This window comes from Mycteria americana, chromosome 15 (genome assembly GCF_035582795.1).
Source record: "Mycteria americana isolate JAX WOST 10 ecotype Jacksonville Zoo and Gardens chromosome 15, USCA_MyAme_1.0, whole genome shotgun sequence".
Lineage (NCBI taxonomy): Eukaryota > Metazoa > Chordata > Aves > Ciconiiformes > Ciconiidae > Mycteria > Mycteria americana.
Genome location: NC_134379.1, coordinates 5,210,187 through 5,230,110, shown reverse-complemented (window position 1 = coordinate 5,230,110; position 19,924 = coordinate 5,210,187). Strand labels below are relative to the sequence as shown.

Here is a 19,924-nt window from a genome sequence, read left to right as displayed (position 1 = left end):
AATCCCAAGAATAGCCTAAATAAGTGAAACTGAAAGCAACACAGGCTTCTTAACATTTATTAATTAATCCATTGGTGCAAGGCTGCTAATTAATGTCACACTTGGCTGCAGCACAGGAAGAAACCTACCAGCCACAATCAACATTTGACAACCTTGTAGATACAAAAAATGCCAGCTACACAGTCGGGAGGGTACACAGAAAGCACATCCATATATGATCCAACTCCTAGAAAGCACATCCACATGTGATCCAACTCCTTCATCCTTCATCCTCTTCCTCAGCCAGTAAGATGCTTGTGAGCTGCTCCTCAGAGACAGATAGTTCCTGGCAGGCTCCTATGGCCTGACTGAGGTAGACGGCAAGTATATGTTTGCACTGCAAATAATAGCGCAGCCAAGTTAACAGCAGGAGCAATGCAGGAATGTCATGCTCTATCTGGAAGCCACAAAAATCCATCCTGGCCAGAATGGGTCTAATGAAGCACCCACCCCTCCCAGTAACATGGTTCCCTCTTGGCACACCAAGCCCTGGCACAGGCTGGCACTCCAGTTGCACAAGGTCAGTTCTGCCATCGGGATAATGCAATACAGGGATCTGACACACAAGTGTTAACTGGCTCCTGATGCTCTCCCCACATGCATGCAGGAGAAGGTAGATCCAGACTATAAAGAACAAGAGTTGGCTTGGTACTGTCTGGAAGCCCACACGGCTCTCAAAAACGAGAGTACTAGGCCCAGCTGACAGAGGTCCTGGAACAGACGGGCTTCCCATGAGGGAGGGATGGTTGGCACAGAGCGGGGGGACACTTGCAGACCAATTAGTTACCCTGAGCCCTTCCTCACTGGCACCAGGTGAACTGCACCACTTCATCAGCCAGACTCCATGTGGCAGTCCCATTAGCAGCAATAGCCTTTGCTCCAAGAGACCAGGGATTATTCATCTCTTGAAAGTCAGAACAGTAATGCATAATTAAGAACAAAAGCCCTCCCTAGCCCTTGTAAGGCCTTGCTCCACCCAAATACCATGACTCCCAGAGGCCAGATTATGCAGTGGGTCAGGCACAGCCTGCATGGCCAACTCAACACTCATGCGTTTGCTCCCTTGGAAACTTCAGGCTGCTCAGGTTCAAGAAGCAGAGTGTAGCCTTCTCCCCCGCTCCCTGTCCCGGCCCCAAGCTGAGGCAGATAACTTACCAGAAGGCTTTCACTCTTCTGCAGTACAGTAAAACCAAAAGCAGGACACGTGCAGAAGTGGCAAGAACTGTAGCAGGTGTAGAGTTTCCCTGAGCTCCCAAGGACCTGAAACAAAGGCAGTCAGAGGAAGTGGGAGTCAGAGACAGCATTCACTTTTAATTTCTCTAACTCTTAGCATGTATCTGGCCTCGTGTCCTCTCCGCAATGACTCACAGCATGCAACTGGCAAGCAGGTGCCACAATACAAAAGCGTCCCCAAACACTGCATCGACCCAGCTAAGCTTGAAGCTCCTCAGCTTTCTCACGGTCTCTACATGCTTCTCTCCCTACAGGCGAGGAAGCGCTCCTGTATGTACACCCGTGCTTGCAGCAGACCTCAGCTCCAGTGACTTGTCTGCTGCTAAGAGATCGGGAAAAGGGCAGTGGAACTGAGCACAGAGCCCCCTCCCTTGATCTCCCAAAGCTGGCAGCACAGTGAGCTGCCAGCCACTCCAGCGAGCTTCCACCCCCCGTACTGGCAGACACAGGATAGTTGAAGATGACAAAGACCCTCTTGTCACAGAAAGCTCATTTGTGAATCCAGGGCCACCATGGACCTGGGGATGGAAGGAGAGCAGCAGTGAGCACTTGCAGTGAGGCCTTTTCTAACTAGCTCCAGTGGCTGAAGGCTGTAAAGACTCTTGCTGTTCCGCTCCCAAAACCAGCTGCAGCTATTGGAATCCAGTTTTGTCTGAATAAACAAAGTTGAAGTCTCCAGAGAAGAAGCCTCTCTGCTCCATCTCTGGTTTGGGAACAGCACTGCCTCCTTTTCCCACATGCTGTTCCTCTGCAAGGCTGGTACTGAGGCATATTCCCTCTGCACCATGGGCATGGGCATGGGCATGGGATGCAGGCAGCCAGGTGAGGGAAGCATTTGTTTCCAGCATGGAGAAGCTGACAGGCAATCTGTGAGCTGCTGGAGCTGAATGCATGGTATAGGAAAGCCAACTTACGTATTATTTCTCTTTTGGTTTCTTCAAGATTGGAAAACAGCTTTTAGAAATCTACTTTAAGAGCCAACTGCTCTGCCCTCTCCTATTGCAAGGGAAGGGTCTGCAGGAGCAGAACACACTCATAGACTTTAACCAGAAACCTGCACTTAATAGCACGGAGTTTACTAATGCTCTGAGGTCTAAACTGAGTGCACCCCATGGCCAAAACACAATTACCACAGAGTATTTGCCATGACGTGTCTCGTATCTGCCACAGCGAGAGCAAGTGCTTTGTGTCAGCTCTGTGGCCTCAACAGCTGGCACTAACTCTTCCCAGATATTCCAGAGAATGGTGCGGATTCACATGGGTGTAATCACCAGTAGTGCCCTCCTCTGCGCACAAGCCCCTGGGCTCTGACGGCACACCACACTCCTCTCCCATACCAGGCTTTAGATTCTGGTTGGATTTGTGGCACACATACACCTAAATCCAAAGATAAACACAAAAAAGTGAAAAGACAGTGGAGCTCTGCAGAGTGCTGCTCCCCTCCAGGATGCCCCTGGCACTCCTAAGTCCCTCCAGAGGAACATTGTCCCTCCCGGTCCAGAACTGCACTTGCAACAGGAGCCTTCCCCTGTCCCCTGGAGCTCTCTCTGCACCCCTTGCCCAACAGGGAACATCCACAAGTTTAAGCTCTCCCACAGAAGTGCCTGTGCCTCATAATCCCCCTTACTTGAGCAGATTCAGGACACAAGAGTCACATTCCCATTTCAGGGTAAACCATTCTTTTTTCAGTCTGGCCTTTACCCTGGGCCCTCCTTATACTCCAGGCTGAGTTTGTTTCATTTGTGGTAAGTTTGTTTTTCTCTAGCCCCTTTGATTGTTTTTTCCAAGATGAAGTATTCCGATGGTGCCTTTCCTTCAGAATTGTTTTCCTTTGAGGCGGGGGGGAAGACACAGACACTGCCAGATTTGAGCTGAGTTTAGCATTCCCCTGTCCTGACCTAGATGGCAAGAATGCAGCTTCTGCCTGATAAGGCAGAATCTAAAATCTAAAGACCAAGAGAAAAAGCTGCCTCTGTTTCTGGCCAGCTGCAGCCAAGCCAGGCACTGGGGTGCTCTCTTGGCCCTGAGATGCTGTGAGATTTCCTTCCGCTGCCCTCATCTCCAGGCACTTGCTGGCTGCGCAGTGAGGAAAAATCACCTTGGTGGTGGTGTCCCTGCCAGCGTGTGTGGATGCAGGAGGGCCAGCTGTGGCACCATGGCAGCTACTGCTGCCACCAGCATACAGCTAGGCAGCACCACAGTCTGTGCCAAGACCTGATGCTCAGATCTTTCACAGTGGGGCAGGTTGCCATACAGTTCTAGGAAATTAATTAAAAAAGACATAAAAAAGAAGAATCCAATAAAAGTGCGGGATGTGAGCAATGCAAGTGACAGTTGGCAGGAGGGCTAAAGTACTGTGACTCCCCCTGCTAACTGGCTTCACTCCCACAGCTCACAGCATTTCTGCAACTCAGGCATAGCTAACAGGTGCCCCAACTGCTGCCTGCTCCCCACTTTACACTTCTGCTGAATCCAGCACAGCTCCACCATCAGCCAGCATCCACGATCTCTGCAGCAAGTAAGACTTACTTATTCCTGACCTGGAGTTACAAGGGTTGGCTTTAGTTTGCAGCATAGGCAGGTATTATACAAGCTCTTCTGGGATGATTAACAACTCTGAGGTAACGTCAGCACTTGAATACCCCATCGGTGCTACTCCTCTATTAAGTAGCAAGGGCATTAATGCCTGGCCATTAAAAGACAAATCATAACTTTCACTTGACTGAGGGCTCTTTCTTCTCCCATCTCAGTTCCTGAGGGCAAGAGCTGCCTATACTACAGGCTGCAGTCCTAGGGCCTGTCTGAACAGTGCCATTTTCCCCTGAAGCAGTACCTAAGATGTGCTGGGTGCTATGGAACGCAAACAGCATTTTAGCCTGTGAAGTATCAACAACTCAGATTTGGCTATGATGACCCAAAGGAGTTTCACAATAGGACCAACCTTGTGGCCTCAATGAGAACAGTTCTCCATATCCAGCTGCAAGTGAAAGCACCACCTCACATTCCAGCTCAACCACATCTGGGTGCAAATGGCAGAGCTGACTTTCTGGGGAATAAGTGAAAAGGATGACTGTGCATGTGTCCAGGCAGCCACAGACGCCCCCCCAACTCCCCACTGCACTGGGCATGCTTCTCTGCTGAGGGAGAAGTGCACACAGCTGGAATATGTGTCTACACCACACACACATGAATGAAGAGCCAGTGACACTACCCAGCTACTCTTAAGTGCAGCATCCCACTCTGTTTTGGCTTCTATGGCCCCAGATTGTGTTCCTGTCACTGCTCCAGCCAGTGGCCTCAGGGGAGGCTCTGCTTTGTTTCTGCATCTCAGACAGCTGTGCTGAGGAAGAATTTCGCAATGGGACCAGCCTCACACCCCCAGAGAAAATATCTCTTCAGATTCCTCTGTTAATGAACTCATCAGCATGGCCTTAATCAGCAATCAAGCTCCACTAAAGAGGAATGCTGCTCGGAAGCACACATGCACCTGCAGGCAGGGACTGCTTCCTGTAGGCTGCCTGTCAGCTGGGAGGACGCAGGCACAGACCCTGGGTGATGCAGGGGGCCCGCTCACATCATACCCATCAGCTACAAAGTGCCTGGCTGAAGGCTGGGCTTGTTCTGCATTAACTCCGGGTGACCAGCTGTGATCTACCTGTCCAGGGGTTTCTTCCCTGCAGGGGAACCAGTGGTTCCCTCTACCTGCAGCGGCAGGAGGAAAGCGGTTCTGACACTTGCTCTTTTCCAATGTGCACCAGTTGATCCTACTGTTGGGGCCATCAGTAGATATTAATCAATATCAGCTCCCATTTGGTGACTGCAGAACTGCTGCCAGCAGGAATTTTTGGCCCCTCAATTCAGTGGGGAGAGGGCTGGGCAGTGTGGAGGGGTGCCTGCCTTGCTGCAGCACACGCAGTTTGAGGCAGTGCTGTTCAGCAACGACCCTGCCCAGACCAGAACAGGGTGTCAGGGCAGCACCCAGCGTATCAAAGCCCTCTCACCATGCTTCTCTGATCTCCTCTGTGTCTCATGAGGCTTACTGCATTAGGAGATTAATATTAAACCTCTTAAGATGCAGATAACTCTGCCATGCTGCAGAAAACCTGTGAGCATGTGAGCACACATTCAGGCTCCCTGGGAAGACCAGAGGCTCTAAGCAGTCCCCCTCATCCTTCACACAAAAGGGTGCCAAGTGAAGACTGTGCATCCCAGCTTGCAAAGCTCTGCCTTAGCCTGCATGGCCCAACAAAGCTCTGCAAGGAGAATGTGACCATTCTCTGCCCAGCGGCATATTCAGCCAAGTGACAGTAAAAAAGGAAAAGCCTTTAAGCATTCAATTACTGAGGCAGCTGCTGTCTAAGGGTCCTGGAAGCAGTGCTTCTTAGGCTTTACCAAATACCCACTGGCAAACCCTCAAATCAAAGGCTGTGTCCTTGAGCCCTGTATGTTTATGAATCATGCCTCTCTGGACGGGCCAATGTCCTCTCCAAGGCCCAGAAGCGATGAAGACTCCACGTGCAAATCACACAATGCAAGCTCTGAACACATGAAAAATGTTTGTGTCATGATCCAGGCCTGGCTTCACAGCTCTTCTCTTACCCTAGATGACCTCAAAGTATCTCAGCACCTCCAGTGAAGGAGAGAAGGCACTTTTGCAGGGAGGATATTTGGAAATGTTCCTTTTGGCTGCTGCAACAGCAAACAAAGAGATTTCCCCCTGCTCTGGTGTGTGAAAAAGCACAATACTAGGTTCAGCAATGGAGGGGGCTGTGCTATCTGAGGGGGTTAGTAGTGCTAAGTAGAAGGAATTGGGTGCTTCTTCACCAAAATCTTATGGGCACAGGGTCCCACTGCTTAACCAGCCTTAGCTAGGGCACAGCACACAAAGCCTCTCTGACTCCGTGACCCCATGGGCTGGATGCAGCTGGTCAATGGCTCACAGAACAGACAGAGTGTCCCCAACACAGATGCCACCAGTGCTGTGGCACAGTAGAGCAAGGAATTGTCCATACCACAGAAAAGTCAAAGAAGTGCCAATGGCTCCTCTCTTCACCTAATGAGCCTCAGCTCCGTCTCCAGTCCTGTGGTGTAGGAGGAGTTTGATCTTTAGGACTAAGGTGAGCTCTTCTCCCTAAAATGCCATTTTATGAAGATGTTTCTGTGATTCGCAGTCTTGGCTACAGTGAACTAGAATGAAACCCACGGATTTGGCCTGCATTGCTTCCCCCCAGGCAGCAAGGATCCTATCGCCAAGTAGAGGTCAAGAGTATTCAGGATACTGAGGATCTGGAGTGCAACAGAGAAAGAAATGCAGTGGTGGCAGATAACACTCCGTTGCGTACAGTTTCTCAAGAGGAAGAACTGCCTTTGCTGGATAGGATGAAAGTAATAAAGCAAAATTAGCAATCCCTGGAAAACTTCCTTCTGATTGTGATACCCACAAACACGTAAGAAATTGTGTCTGACTGGCTGGGAGCCACAAAGAAAACAGTAGTGTACCATGCTGTTCTAATTCTAGTCCATGGCTACTGCTCTCCAGTATCACTTTAGGAGTTTGTAAAACACTGATATTCTCTCCATGTTTATCCAAGTGCCCTTCCATGTTCTGCAAGTTAGGAAAACACTGGCTCACATGTCAACTGGAAACCATCAGAAAGTAAGACTGAAGAGGACAAAAACAGTGTGTACCTGGTATGCAGTCCTTCCACTGGGGGACATGACTCGGGTGACAGAATGCTGATCCACCAAATCCAAAGCTGGGACAGCAGATGGGCCAAATATGAACTTCAGCCTGAAAAAGAACATGTCTCTAGTTAGGTCACACCACAAAAGGAGAACACCTGGCTGAGCCTTAATCCATGGGATTTAGCCCTATGGAGGCTAGAAGGCCTGTAGCTAAATGTTCCCATTGCCTCTCAAAATCCCACCAGTTACAGCTCCATTAATTACGCTACCAAGCAATGAAGTGCATTTGTCATTCTCAGCTTTGCTGTCTTTCACCAAGTGACCACCAATCCCTGCCCTGTCCCTCTGAGACAACCCCAGTTGACAATCGCTCTCCTGGAAGACAGACAGGACTCAGTCCTTAAGGACAACCTCTACTCTGCCAGCTATTCAGAGCATCTACATGGTTTTTGATATTCTGAAGGGAACTTCCAAATTTCCAAGCTGCTCCCAAACAGTCCCACATCCCTTTGCAAAATCCCACTCAGATTTAATTACAAGGCATTTTAAAGATTTTTTCTTACACAGGACATTACAGCTTAAGTGCTTCTTCTTCAGCACTATGACCCAAACACTATTCTGGCTGCCTGCTGCACAAACAGGACATGAAGTGGTTCCTGTCCTGAACTAAAATGAGACAAAGTGCATCAGAGACACAGAAGTGAGATTTTTTTAGTCTCTATGACTGTGACACAGTGTTAGACATGTAGGTGAGGAGTTATCTTTGAGCAGCATTTCTGGCTTGACAATCCCTTTACAGATCACTGATTATTGCAAAGGCAGTGGAGGTGAAGCAAAAGACACAGGTTGTCCTTACAGTGATCTGATCAGGCTTTTTGTTGGTGTTCCTGTAGTTCTTCCAATACAAACTCTGCGTAGACAGAGCACTGGCGCTTAACCAATTTATCAAACAGTGAATCTAGACTGTAAAGCTGGAAACTTTGCTTCTGCCCAGCACCCTAAATACACTAGGTCGTCTTCAGGGGAAACTGCACCTCTGGCAGCAAAAGCAAGACATGCTGGCAAAGAGAATATGCGGGAAGGAAGTCCTGGGGGATGCACAGTGCTGGGGATCCAACAGAGGTTACAGGCAACAGGCAGTGTCACATACGCAGCCCAATTATCCTTGTTGTGGTAATCTGTGAAACCATCACATGAGCACAATGAGCATAAACATGGATTTTAGTGGAGGCAGCGCCAGGTAAACAAGAGCACACAGAGGCTGACTTACTAATGCTAAGGGGAAAAGGAGTTTGTGCTCTGGGACACCTTAGTTGTACATACAGGCTGTCCTGGATGAGTTGCCCTGGATCAGATTATTGATCAGTTGGTCTTGAATCCCACCTCTAGTCATGGCCCATGCATCATGCCTCGGAGCAAGGAGAGAGCAACGATGATACATAGCTCCTTGAGCAATAGGAAATGCAGCAGTAGGGCTCCTTCCTCGTCCCAGGGAAACTGGTTTAAACCCTGGAGAACGAATGAGTCATTTTGTAGTGATTGCATCTCCTCTATCACAGTCACAACTGAGGTATAAATTATTCTTTCTCTACCCACCAAACTGCATCAATAGGAAGCTAAAGACAATGAGGGAAATACTTAAGACACTCCACTGCACATGGAGCTATCGGATAGCAGTAATTTTACATCTGTAATCTAGCTGCCAGCAGGGCACAGAGACAACAAATTTATTCCAGATAAACACCCAGGGACAGCGCATACCTTATGTCACTCCACCCTCCCTAAAAATCCTTTCCCTTTCCTTTCCTTCCAAGCAGGACACATCACCATGCAGGGCTGCACCACTGCGCAGCATTTATGGATCAGGGAGTGCCTGGGATGGGGTAAAGATGAGATTAGCCAGGTTTGCTCAGGTATATGTTTGCTTCCTGCAAAACATGACCTCTACACAACTCTCTCCTCAGCCTCGGTCCTGTAAGGCAGCACCATGGAGGCACATGCTGGTGTCTGGCTGCCGCTGTGCTCAGTGCTGTAAAATTCCACACCAGCAAGTGGAAAAATAAAGAGCTGTGAGTCCTGAAGGCATAGTAATTTCTATCTACGTACTCATTGTCTGCACATCCCCTGCCATGCAAGCATATATGATAAGCTGTATGTCAAATATGGACATCTGCACCTTTAGCCTATTGTCCAGACAGCTCATAGGCTTAAAAGTTATTCTAGACCTGTATATCCAGCTACTCTGAATGTGTTCCAAAGAGCTCAGAGGCAACTCAGTTAACTTTACAGACCTTTTTTCTGCTGAGAAAAATCTGTGTAGTCTAGGTTAGTTACAAGGGCAAACAACAAGAAAATCAGCAATGATGAAAATATAGTATAAAACATGAGCAGGAGAACAGCAGAAAGCAGAGGAACATTTCCAATTCCAGTGAAGACACAAAGAGCCAAGGCAGAGCCCTGGCGTCTCAGCAGCATGGCTGACCTATGCGTCTGAGTCAATCTCATTGATAACAAGCCAAGCAGACAGACTTATTCCAGGAAGACCAAAACTTCAGTTGCACAAACTCAAGGCAGTAAGGATTGGCTTCATCTGAGGACTGAGAGGAGGTGGGTGGGGGAACACTCAACGTAAGACATTCCTTAATGATTAGGTTTGGGACTATTAAGGGGACTCAGTTTAATGAGTTTCAGTAACTCTTTCAAATTTGGGGAGTTCTTTTTTCATGTATATAATTCAATCAGTCTAACAGGAAATAAGTAAGCAAAATGCCCAAAGGAAATTCAAGGACTTTAGAGATTTGGAAGAGATTCAGAAATTAAATCAGAATACTTCTGAGACGCTGGTCACAGGGAATTGATGGAAATCTGACTGCCAGGAGTTACCACCCAACCGTTACTAAACTTAACAAGGGAATTTCTTTCCTCCTCTTTTCTTTTATAACAAGAAGGAAACAAAAAGTTACAAGACTTGTTAAATATAATCCCACCCTTCAAAGGCCATTGTGGTCCCAGAAGAGGGAGCCAGCATGCATACCTTTCACAAGTGTTATGTTAGATGACTTTAGACCCAAAGATATTAAGGCCTGAAGGGTTCCTGGTGATCTCCTCTCCTGGCTAAATTACAGGCAGGCAAGAACACAAAGTTAAAGATGAATCTGAAAAGCCTTTTCTTACTGTGATGGTGCCTTTTCTCTACCTTCAACACCAATTAGCGAGGGCTGCAGAAGTTGTGAAACTTGAGTCTCTTAGGAGACTGCTTGGGAATGACTGAAATATTCACAAGCTTCAATCAACACAAGGATGATGAAGCTGACCTGACACTTCTTCTGAACCCAAGAAAACTCTCAGGGTAATCTTCAGGTTATCAATTCCCTCATGCAGAAAGATGATACATTCACTTCTCCCTTTCTATCACGCTTGCCCATGACTCAAACAGAAGAGATCTCAGGATGCTGCTGTGCTCACTATGATATGAACGCAGAGGAGATGCAGCACTCCAGCAGCATGAATCACTCTGAAACACAGTCCACTCTCACAGAAAACTCATTCCAGATCTAAGGGTGGACTCAGAGCTCAGGTTAAACATTCCGGGTTTCTGCACGTTTAATCCACTGAAATTAGAGCAAGTCATCCCAGGAGATTCAGCGATACAGAGATAATTTCATCAATCTCTTGCAAAACCCTTGAGATCATCTCTTTGGACCTTCATTTCCACTACAAGCAAAAACACGTAGCAACTCTACATGAGAAACATGTACTGGTCAAACACAGGAAAAAAATAGCGGTACTATGATGAGAGCAGATTATCAGCAGGACTGGCACTTGGGACAAGAACTGAAGCAAAAGATACTTACCCCAGCAGCAGGTCATCGGGGACTGCAACAAAAAGAAAACGAAGCATGACTTTGCTGAACTTCCCCACTGTGAGAGACATCAACATCACAGGGAGGCTAGTGTCTCCCTAATGTACCCCCAGAGGCCATACAGGACTGCAGTGCTCTAGCCATCCTCTCTAGCTACCAAAAAGCAACAAGGAGCAGCAAAATGATCTGCTGTGGTAGTGCTAAGGCACTTGTCAAGTAGAGCAATTAAATATACATTCAGAACCACAGGGATTAATTTTAAAAAGAAATGCAAAAGCCCAAATATACTTACTTTTATAATATTCTACTTTTAAAAGCATGCAACAAAAGGCATGCGGCCTCAACATCTTACTCTGTCACTTTAAGAAGTTGGTTAAAAATATATACATTGGTTTCCCTGAAACTCTCTTGGCATGAGTTGAAAACTCTGGCATCAAAACTTTAAAAATGTTGTTCTTTTCCCAGCATAGTCTTGCAGGGCGCCACTAGTTTATAGCTTTTAATATAGCACACAGAAACATAACGTCTTCACTTATTAGAACGTCTTGTTAAGATGGAAAATTACACTTAAGAAAATTAGTGTGTTTGTTGTAGCTAACAGTTTAGGCTCTGATCATCCAATCTGATCTTTCTGGTATCACTAATGGGACACAGTGTACTATTATTCCACTGTGTCGTGGTTTAACCCCATCCAGCAACTAAGCACCACACAGCCGCTTGCTCACTGTCCCCCCCCAGTGGGATGGGGGAGAGAATCAGAAGAGCAAAAGTAAGAAAACTCATGGATTGAGATAAGAACAGTTTAATAATTGAAATTTAAAAAAATAAAATAAAATAAAATAAATTGTAATGAAAGGGAAAACAACGAGAGAGAGAGAGAGAGAGAGAGAGAGAGAGGAACAAAACCCAAGCAAAAAATCCCAAGTGATGCAACCACTCGCCACCCACTGACCGATGCCCAGCCCGTCCCTGAGCAGCGATCACTCCCCCCGGCCACCTCCCCCCAGTTTCTATACTGCGCATGACACCATATGGTATGGAATAGCCCTCTGGCCAGTGTGGGTCAGCTGTCCTGGCTGTGCTGCCTTCCAACTTCTTGTGCACCTGGCAGAGCATGGGAAGCTGAAAAGTCATTGACTAGTGTAAGCACTGCTTAGCAACAACTCAAACATCCCTGTGTTATCCCGTTATTCTCATACTAAATCCAAAACACAGCGCTATACCAGCTACTAGGAAGAAAATTAACTATCCCAGCGGAAACCAGGACATACTGGAAAATCAGGAGTTTTGACTTTAAAATCCTTTGTTCCAACAATTCAAAAGATTCTTTATGACTTATGCTGTTGGTTTGACTTTTCCCACTTTATTCTAATTTAATTCTCCAAAGTGATTGATCAGTTTCTTTCTGCAGTAATGTCCCAGTGTACTATTTTGGTACTTTAAGGAGAAGTATACTAAAAGGAATGTTGACTTTTTTTTCTAGTTTACAACAGGATTTATAAAGCTCTTTTAAAAAAGTCACATGTAGATTTTGGATCTACCCTAACCTGACAGGAGCCATACTACAAGTATGCCAGAAAGCTGTCAATGTGGTCACTCTGACAGTTTAGACACCAAGTCTCTGCCCATTTCCCACCCAAATGTAGTATTCAGACAGACTTCTCTGAATGTTTATTTGGTTGGTTTTAGTGCAGTTAAACTATTCCTTAAATAGACACTTTCCTTAGGAAGAACCATTCTGCACTACTTATCAAGTAAACACAAACACGTGTTTATTCTTTCAGCACAGATTACAGAACTATGTTAGTAATCCAGAATGCAACAAAGGTAATTGTTCTTAACTAGCTGCTAGAATTGGCCAAGATTTAACTGTTGGTTTATACTTGCTTTGTTCAAGCAATGGGAAAGCTGTTCTTTGCCCTGGGATCACTAACACATCACCCTCTGCCGGTCAGTCATGAAATGTGACCGTTTTAATGAAGATTTCCCTTTCAGCTCTAGTTTGGAAATTAGTGAGTCTATAAAAACAGCAGTACAGTAGGCACAACAAAATGCCTACCTAGAAGCACGTGAATTATCATCCCTCAAGTGCAACCACTTACACTACAAGCTCTAAGCAAGCAGCATTGCCCTACGTCCCACGTTCAAAAAAGTGTCCAACCTGGTCTAATTTTTGGAAGGCCTGACTTTTAGAAGGGGGCTGCTCCTCATTACCTGTGCTTCAAACCCCTTTGTGTCCTGACAAGTTGTATCAAGTACAGCAATTAAATATACACTCAGAACCACAGGGATTAATTTTAAAAAGGAATGTGGAAGCCCAAATAGACTTACTTTTATAATATCCTACATTTAAAAGCCTGCAAGAAAAGGCATGCAGCCTCAACATCTTACTCTACCACTCCTGAAGGTGAAGGCCACCCCTTATGCAACGGAGTCCGCAGAAGATGCAAGCAAGGAGAGGCTGACAACCCTCATTGCTACCTGCAGGGATGGTTCTGGTTTTCTTTACATACCGTGTGAGGTTTCCTGAAAAGCCTTTTTGATCTCTTTCAAAAGCTCTTCTGCTACTGCTGGCAAGGTACTATCCATCCCATTGGCACTAGCCTCCTGGCTGGAAGCAAGACAGAAGAGAACAGGACAGGAGACAGTGGGAAGTGATTAAGGTCACCACAGATACTATAAACCGGGACAGTTTATCTGGGCAGTACTCTTTCAACCCTGTGATGAGGCCAAGGAAAAGGCATCCTCAGCAACTTTTGAACTGTGTTTTTTACACTTTCTCGGAGGAAAGGGTTCTCAAAAACACACGGGTGTCTCCCAGATACCCCCACGTATAAACAGATCCCGTGGAAGGACGGGGTGAGGGGGGCGATACAGCCGGCAACAGGAAGAGGCTCTGGCCTGGAGCGTCCCGGCGCTGGGCTAAGGCAGTTCCCGACAGAGGCGGCCACACAGCCCACCCGCCGCCGCCCGCGCCCCTGCGGCAGGGGGACTTGGCTGCCCCCGGGGCCTACGAGCCGCGCCGGGGATCTCTCAGGGAGGGGCCGGCAGCTGCCAGGCCCCGGCAGCGGGAGCCGCGCTAGCGCCGCCCCGCACGGCGGCTGCTCCCCGCTGCGGTCCCCGGGGGCTCCCCCGGCACGGTGGGGCCGCGTCGGAGCTATTTAAAGCCGCCGGTCCTGGGACGGCGACCCCGGGCCCGGGGCCGGGCCTACCTGCAGCCGCGCAGCCATGAGGGAGCGTCTCCATAGCAACAGGCGCCCTTTGCCCCGGGTGACGCACCGACCCGCATCACGTGGCGAGGGCGCGGGCGAGATCTTAAAGGGCCCGCGGGGGAGGATGCTGGCGGCAGGGGTGCCGCGGGCCCTGTGCCGCCTGGCCGCCCGGCGCTGCCCTGTGGGGCTCCCGCCGCCCCGGGCCGCCTGGCGCGGCGGGGCCCGCGGGGAGGAGGGCAGCGGCAGGACGGGGTTCGCGCGGCGGCCGTGGGCCCGGCCGGTCGGGGGTGCCCTGGGCTTCCTGGGAGGTGAGGCGGCTGGCGGGCTGCGGGCCGGGGCGGCTCGGGGCAGGGCGGTGCGGGCGGCGGTCACCCTCGCCCCGCAGCCCTCTCCCTCTTCCCCAGGGACGCCGAGGAGGACGGCGAGGACGCCATTATCCTCCTGCTGAAGAGAGCCAAGGTGAGGCGGCGTCCCCTGCAGGGCCGCGGACATGGCGGCCGGGGAGCGCGGGGTGTTACCTCAGCGGGGGGCCGGGAGCCCGTCACGCGTGGGCCCTGGGGGGTGACCAGCCCCTCGGCTTTTCCCTCTCTTTCTGCAGCTCAGCGTCATGAAGGGCGAGCTGAGGGAGGCCGAGCAGATTCTGCACCAAGCCCTGCGGCTGTCGCACCAGTCCGATAACAGGAAAGCCATCGTCTACACCTACAGCATGGTGAGGCTGCGGGGGGGCTGGCAGGGGCTGGGCTGGGCGCCCTCCTGCTCGGGGCTGTCCCATGTGGTCCATGCTAGAAGTCACCGTGGGGCTGCAGTTCCCTTCGGGGGGTGTAGTGCCATATGCTGGGGCTGGGGTGGAGCTGGAGGTAGAAGGAAGAGCAGTTGTGTTGAGGCTAGTCCCCGCAGTCTTTGCGGAGCTTCAGCACGGTCCGTCTCTTCCAGATGGCAAACGTGGCCTTCATGCAGGGACAGCTGGACAATGTGAGTAACTCTGTGTTTTTCCCTCTGAATTTTAAGAGGCTGACATCTTGTGCAAGGTCGTGTCATGTTCAAGATAGCGAAGGTGAGGCATGCTGTGACAGGCTGCATACTGAGAGTTGTGAGGCAGAGATCGTGCAGTCCAAAGCAGAATAATTTGCCTTGGGACTGCAGTCCTATGGAGCACATGCTGCTAAGAAAGATGCTTTCACAGTTAAATTTTGAGCTCCAACATCATGTGCAAGGGAAGGAATACTTATTACTGTCAAATGCCACGGTCAAGCAGTTAGATGACTGTCCCACGGAGAATCCAGGAAAGCCTTGAAGGCAGACAGATGTGGTAAACTCATGGCTGATGCAGGAATCCTAAAGTAGAAACTGAAAGGACCCTACTAGTTGGTGGTACCATTGGGCTCTAGTTAGCCTTTCACTTCAGCCTGGTCTTGACATACAATGTAAATGCCAGAAATTTGAGACAGGTTTCTCCCAGTAGTCTGCCTCCATAAAGGGTAGAGATCTTTTGTTTTAACTGCCATAATTCCTCAGTATTCTCTTCAAAATTCTCATTTCAGGCAGAAAAGCTCTACAAAGCAAGTATGAGCTATTTGCTTGCAGGGGACACAAAGGAGGTATGTTCTTCTGATAAAGGCTTTCAGCTGGAAGTATTAAGAATTCTTTGGTCTATTTCTTGTGCTGTAAATTTGCCTACTAGAAATTTGCCATACTAGCTATGAGCTTGCCTGCTTCTCAAGAACTTCCTTTAAGGGGATGGCAGCTCTGGAGACAACAGGATGGGCGTTTTCAAGGTCTAAACTTGTTCTCTGGCAAAGTAATATTTCTACTGGGGAGATGCAAGAAGAGTAACAGTTGTGTTGTGTGTCCTCCTGGCAGGATGACAATGCAATCCTTGAGATGTCCCTCAAGCTGGCCAGTATCTATGCTGCTCAGAAACAGTGAGTTCCCTGCTAAAGGCATCTTTTGCTTTCATCTCAGCTTCACAGTGGCAGTAGTGGCCAAGCAGGGGCTCTTTAAGAATAGAGTGCCTGAGGAAGCTTTGGTGTGACAAGATACCGTCAACATAAAGGTTCCCACAGGCGTGATATTTGCCTACCCGCTGTCGTTCAGCACAGTGATTGCTGTTATGACCTGCCTAGCTTAGGGCCTAAGTAGCCATAAAGGGTATCACTCTTTAGTCTTAAATCCACACCTCACAGGAGAGAAGGCTTTTGAAGCAGTTGGTGGCTGGTAAGGTGTAGCTTCATTTTTCAATGGAGCATTGGCATGGGTTGCCTTAGTTGACCTTGTCTGGGGGAGCCCTCTCCACCTCTTGGATCCCTTTGCCCATGGGTCAAGAGAAGGGTCCAGGCCATAATCAAGAAGAGAGGACTGAGGGCAAGAAGGTTCTGGTGAAGGGGAAAAGCTGTCTTAGAGGCCCTCTAGAATGAGGGATCGAAGATGTTCACATCTGTCCCTTCAGGAATGGAAGGAGCCTTGCTTTGCTGAGTTGTTGTACTTTGCAGGCACAAATTAGCCCTGGCTGGCTATGAGTTCTGCATCCTGACTTTAGAGGAGAAGATTGCCAAGCAAAAGGACTTGCCTGAGGATGTCTTACCAGGTAGGACTGCCTTGTCTGTCAAAGGCTTCTCTCATTATCTTTTCTCCATGTCCTTGATGTTGCTTTCCATATTGCCTAGGCACCATCTTCATGTCAATTCATTGTCTTCACACTACATGAGTTTCCTACTCTTGTAGGATGGAGACTGTGCTTGATGTTGTAGAATTGATCGCTTCCACTCCTCTCTATTTGCAGCTGAAGAAAAGGCCAACACCCGTCTCTTGCTTGGGATGAGCCTAGACTCCTATGCTCGCTATCTCCTAAACATTAACCAGCTTCCAGTGGCCCAAAAAATGTATGAGAAGGCTCTGCAGATATCAAATGATGTTCAGGGAGAGACTCATCCACAGGTGATGTGTACAATGGTAGTTGGACTACTAGGGAAAGAAGAGCTAATCTCCTAGGGAATGAGGCAGCCTAGAAGGCAGCTTTGCTGGCATCAAATATACACAGCACTAAATTAGCTTCTGTTTTCCGGCCAGGAAGAATGAGCATGCTGATAAATAAATGTAAGACACTTTCTTACCGAAAGCTTCTCTGGGAAATACTACTTTTACTAGTGTGACAGGGTTATGAATGTGATGCTCCTGCTGCCCCAGACTTCTACACAAGTCTTGCTCTGAGGCTTCCTTTTCTGTCCTGGTGCAGACTGTGGTCCTGATGAATGACTTAGCAACTGTACTGGATGCTCAGGGGCACTACGATGAGGCATACTCCTATGTGAAGAGGGCAGCTGAGCTGGCAAAGGAGACTCAACACCCCGAGGAGCACATGGTGCTGAATAACCTGGCAGCAATTCTGATGCACAAAGGTAAGTAAATTAATGTCCAGCCTATGTCACTTGTGCTTGTGCTGACTGCAGATAACCTGTACTGTAGGATTGAACTAGTGTTATTTTTGTGTTACTATTTTTAGTTTAAGCAGTAGATCTGCTGACTTGGTGTAGGCAGCTCGTATTGTGCTCAAATTGAATTCTGCTGCTGAAGGATCCTGTCCAAGATAAATGCAGTACTGGTGCATCTGACACAAAAGGTTGCCAGGGAATCTAGTTTGCCTTGTCCTGTTTGGATAGTAACTGGTTCCAAAAGTACATAAGACATGCTTGAGACTTGTTTCAATGCGATCTTAATGCTAAAGCAGCACCTTGTCCTGTCATCATTGCTGCTGTCTAGCTCTTTTAGTTGGCACCCTATGCTGGATGTTGTCTGAACCTCCCTAGTTGTTGAAGTGTTTCAAGTAGTCTTTTGCATGTCCTCTGCATGTGCCTAGCTTCAGGAGGGGACTCTGAAAATGGGCGATGTAGTTGGCTAGCCATGCAACTTCTTCCTCTTGCTACAGAAGACTTTCTGCAAGCAAAACAAGTGTACAAAGAAGCTCTCAAGCAGGCACAGCAGAAAGGAGATGTTGCTTCTGTCCAGCATATCCAGGAAGAACTAGCTGAGCTGGCCAAGAGGAGAAAGGGCTCCAACTGAGTTTGGCCACAGAGTCCAACCTTGAGGTGGCTGACAGCAGCAAGGGCTGGTCAGTACAAGCATCCTGGCACCAGTTTGGTGCAGTCCTCCAGGGGAACAGCAATGAGGAGTTTAAGGACTGCTTAACAAGAAGGGCTACTATTGCCTAACAACTTAGCCCAAAATAAAGTTGTGAAATCTTAACTATATAAATTTGTGGTGTAGTCTATGGTTAGAGTGATTACTGTGCTAGTGATTTAACTTTGTCTTGACTGCCAGAAAAGTGCAAGTCTAGCCTGGTATTAATACTTCCAGTTAAGTCAAGGAGTGTATTTGTGTCAGTGCTGCAGTTCAGTATGTATTAACTTCAACAGAGCATTTCCCAGACTATACCTGTACTATGACAAAGCTGTAGGTCCATGTCCTTTTCAAACAGGTTGCCTGAAGATCAAGTGTTTTTCTTCAAAGCATTTAGCATCCAAAGATAGAACATGCCCTCTCAGAGGAGGGGTAAGACTATCTTACCAAAGCAGAGCTGCTGTCAGAAATAAAACACTCAGCTACCTTACCCCAGTCAAGAGCACACTAAGTGCCAAAGCTGTCCTCCTTTCTTGGATAGGTCAGTGCTAGAATGCTGAGGCTTCCTGTTGGAAAAGATAGTATGTACATACCATCAGGTTTGTAAAGTACATGCCTTCATGTGAATCTAGTATGAACAGCCTGCTTATACAATAAATTTTTTCAGTTCTGCCCTGCAGGGAAGCCTAATGTTAAAGACAAAGGAGAATTAAACCAGAAGTTATCAAATCCATATGTAGCTAGGATAGTAGAACTGACTATAATCCTGTCGCTAACCAAGCATTATTTTAACCTCTCATTTGTAAGAACTTCAGCTGTTTGGTATATCCATTAATGTTAATTGCATCGCTATTAGTTTACTTACAGTAGCATTAGTGGCTTCAACTCTGCTTAACTTTGAGCTAAGAAGAGGCACGCAGGTTTTCTAGATGTTCACTGAAGCTGGAAAACTCAAGTCACATATACAGCTTTGTTCTCAGCAAGCTAGGAAATAAAAATATGGCTGTTACAGGCATGCTTGTACTAACAGAAAGGCTCTAACACATTAGAGCCAATTGTCTTTAAAGTTCTGGTTTTTGGTTTTTAAGTGGCAGACCTTAAACCCCCCAGCAGTGTTAACTGGGAACCCTGCAGCACCCCCTAAGGGAAGTGTTTTGCCTGTTCTCATGAACATAGCTTGATGCTGCAAAACAAGAGGGAGACACAGGAAAAGCAAATGGAGAACTGATCCCCTTTATTGATTGGTCTGAATCCAGAAGTCACTGTCTACTGAAGACATTGTGTGGAAAAGAAAAGTTGAGTTTTATGATGCATGGGTTTTTCAAGTCTTAAATGATTTCATATCAGAATCACGAAACATATCAAGATGAAAGCATTGTGAAAGCGCTGATCAGAAATCAGTTAAAAATTTGTAGTAAACTACACTTTGTAAACATGATTTACAAACACCTTCCTGTTTGAAACAGGTCAGATGTAATTCCATACTTGAAGATTACTGGAATTGTGGTAAACCCTAACTTAGGCTCTGGAGAGGTTTTTTTACACTGGAGAAGTTAGAACTCTTATAACAAACAAAAAAAGCAGCAACATTTTATGTGCAAATGCCACTCAAGCTGTATCTTAGGAGAAAGTGACTATCCTACTTTGGATATCTTGCTGCTGCAGCAGCAATAACATGAAGCTTTGCAATGAACATGCTATACTTACTGTACAGTTAGCAGACACTTGTCTGTACATGCCTCTTTCAGGTTGTATTTGTTACACTAAGAAAGTGAGAAC

General features: G+C 47.6%; 2 protein-coding genes across 3 annotated transcripts; one reads left to right on the top strand and one right to left on the bottom strand.

Annotated features, from left to right (window-relative positions):
- Positions 1–41: 41 nt before the first annotated feature.
- On the bottom strand, positions 42–14,685 carry ZSWIM7 (zinc finger SWIM-type containing 7). The gene is made up of 6 exons (XM_075518334.1): positions 14,551–14,685; positions 13,334–13,431; positions 10,812–10,833; positions 6,961–7,063; positions 1,195–1,299; positions 42–376 (listed from the first exon to the last, which is right to left on the bottom strand). Exons 2-6 carry the CDS (start codon positions 13,407–13,409, stop codon positions 260–262), a joined length of 423 nt encoding a protein of 140 aa, XP_075374449.1. The 5' UTR covers positions 13,410–13,431; positions 14,551–14,685; the 3' UTR covers positions 42–259.
- TTC19 (tetratricopeptide repeat domain 19) lies at positions 14,034–18,271 on the top strand. 2 transcript variants are annotated; one of them, XM_075518326.1, is made up of 10 exons: positions 14,034–14,340; positions 14,418–14,491; positions 14,631–14,741; positions 14,966–15,004; positions 15,574–15,630; positions 15,893–15,954; positions 16,522–16,616; positions 16,812–16,966; positions 17,265–17,427; positions 17,958–18,271. In XM_075518326.1, exons 1-10 carry the CDS (start codon positions 14,049–14,051, stop codon positions 18,086–18,088), a joined length of 1,179 nt encoding a protein of 392 aa, XP_075374441.1. In that variant the 5' UTR covers positions 14,034–14,048; the 3' UTR covers positions 18,089–18,271. The 2 variants fall into 2 exon arrangements, with proteins under 2 accessions (XP_075374441.1, XP_075374440.1); XM_075518325.1 differs by having other exon boundaries at positions 17,955–18,271.
- The last annotated feature ends 1,653 nt before the right edge of the window (positions 18,272–19,924 follow it).

What these genes read in the sequence shown, in the direction of transcription:
- ZSWIM7 (XM_075518334.1), bottom strand. Translation starts at nt 13,409, where the DNA reads ATGGATAGTACCTTGCCAGCAGTAGCAGAAGAGCTTTTGAAAGAGATC. An exon ending in CCCGATGACCTGCTGCTGGG is followed by an intron (nt 7,064 to 10,811) that starts GTAAGTATCTTT and finishes GTTCTTTTTCAG; the next exon opens with GCTGAAGTTCATATTTGGCC. An exon ending in AGAAGAGTGAAAGCCTTCTG is followed by an intron (nt 377 to 1,194) that starts GTAAGTTATCTG and finishes TATTATTTGCAG; the next exon opens with TGCAAACATATACTTGCCGT.
- TTC19 (XM_075518325.1), top strand. Translation starts at nt 14,049, where the DNA reads ATGAGGGAGCGTCTCCATAGCAACAGGCGCCCTTTGCCCCGGGTGACG. An exon ending in TGCAGGGACAGCTGGACAAT is followed by an intron (nt 15,005 to 15,573) that starts GTGAGTAACTCT and finishes TTCTCATTTCAG; the next exon opens with GCAGAAAAGCTCTACAAAGC. An exon ending in AGGGAGAGACTCATCCACAG is followed by an intron (nt 16,967 to 17,264) that starts GTGATGTGTACA and finishes GTCCTGGTGCAG; the next exon opens with ACTGTGGTCCTGATGAATGA.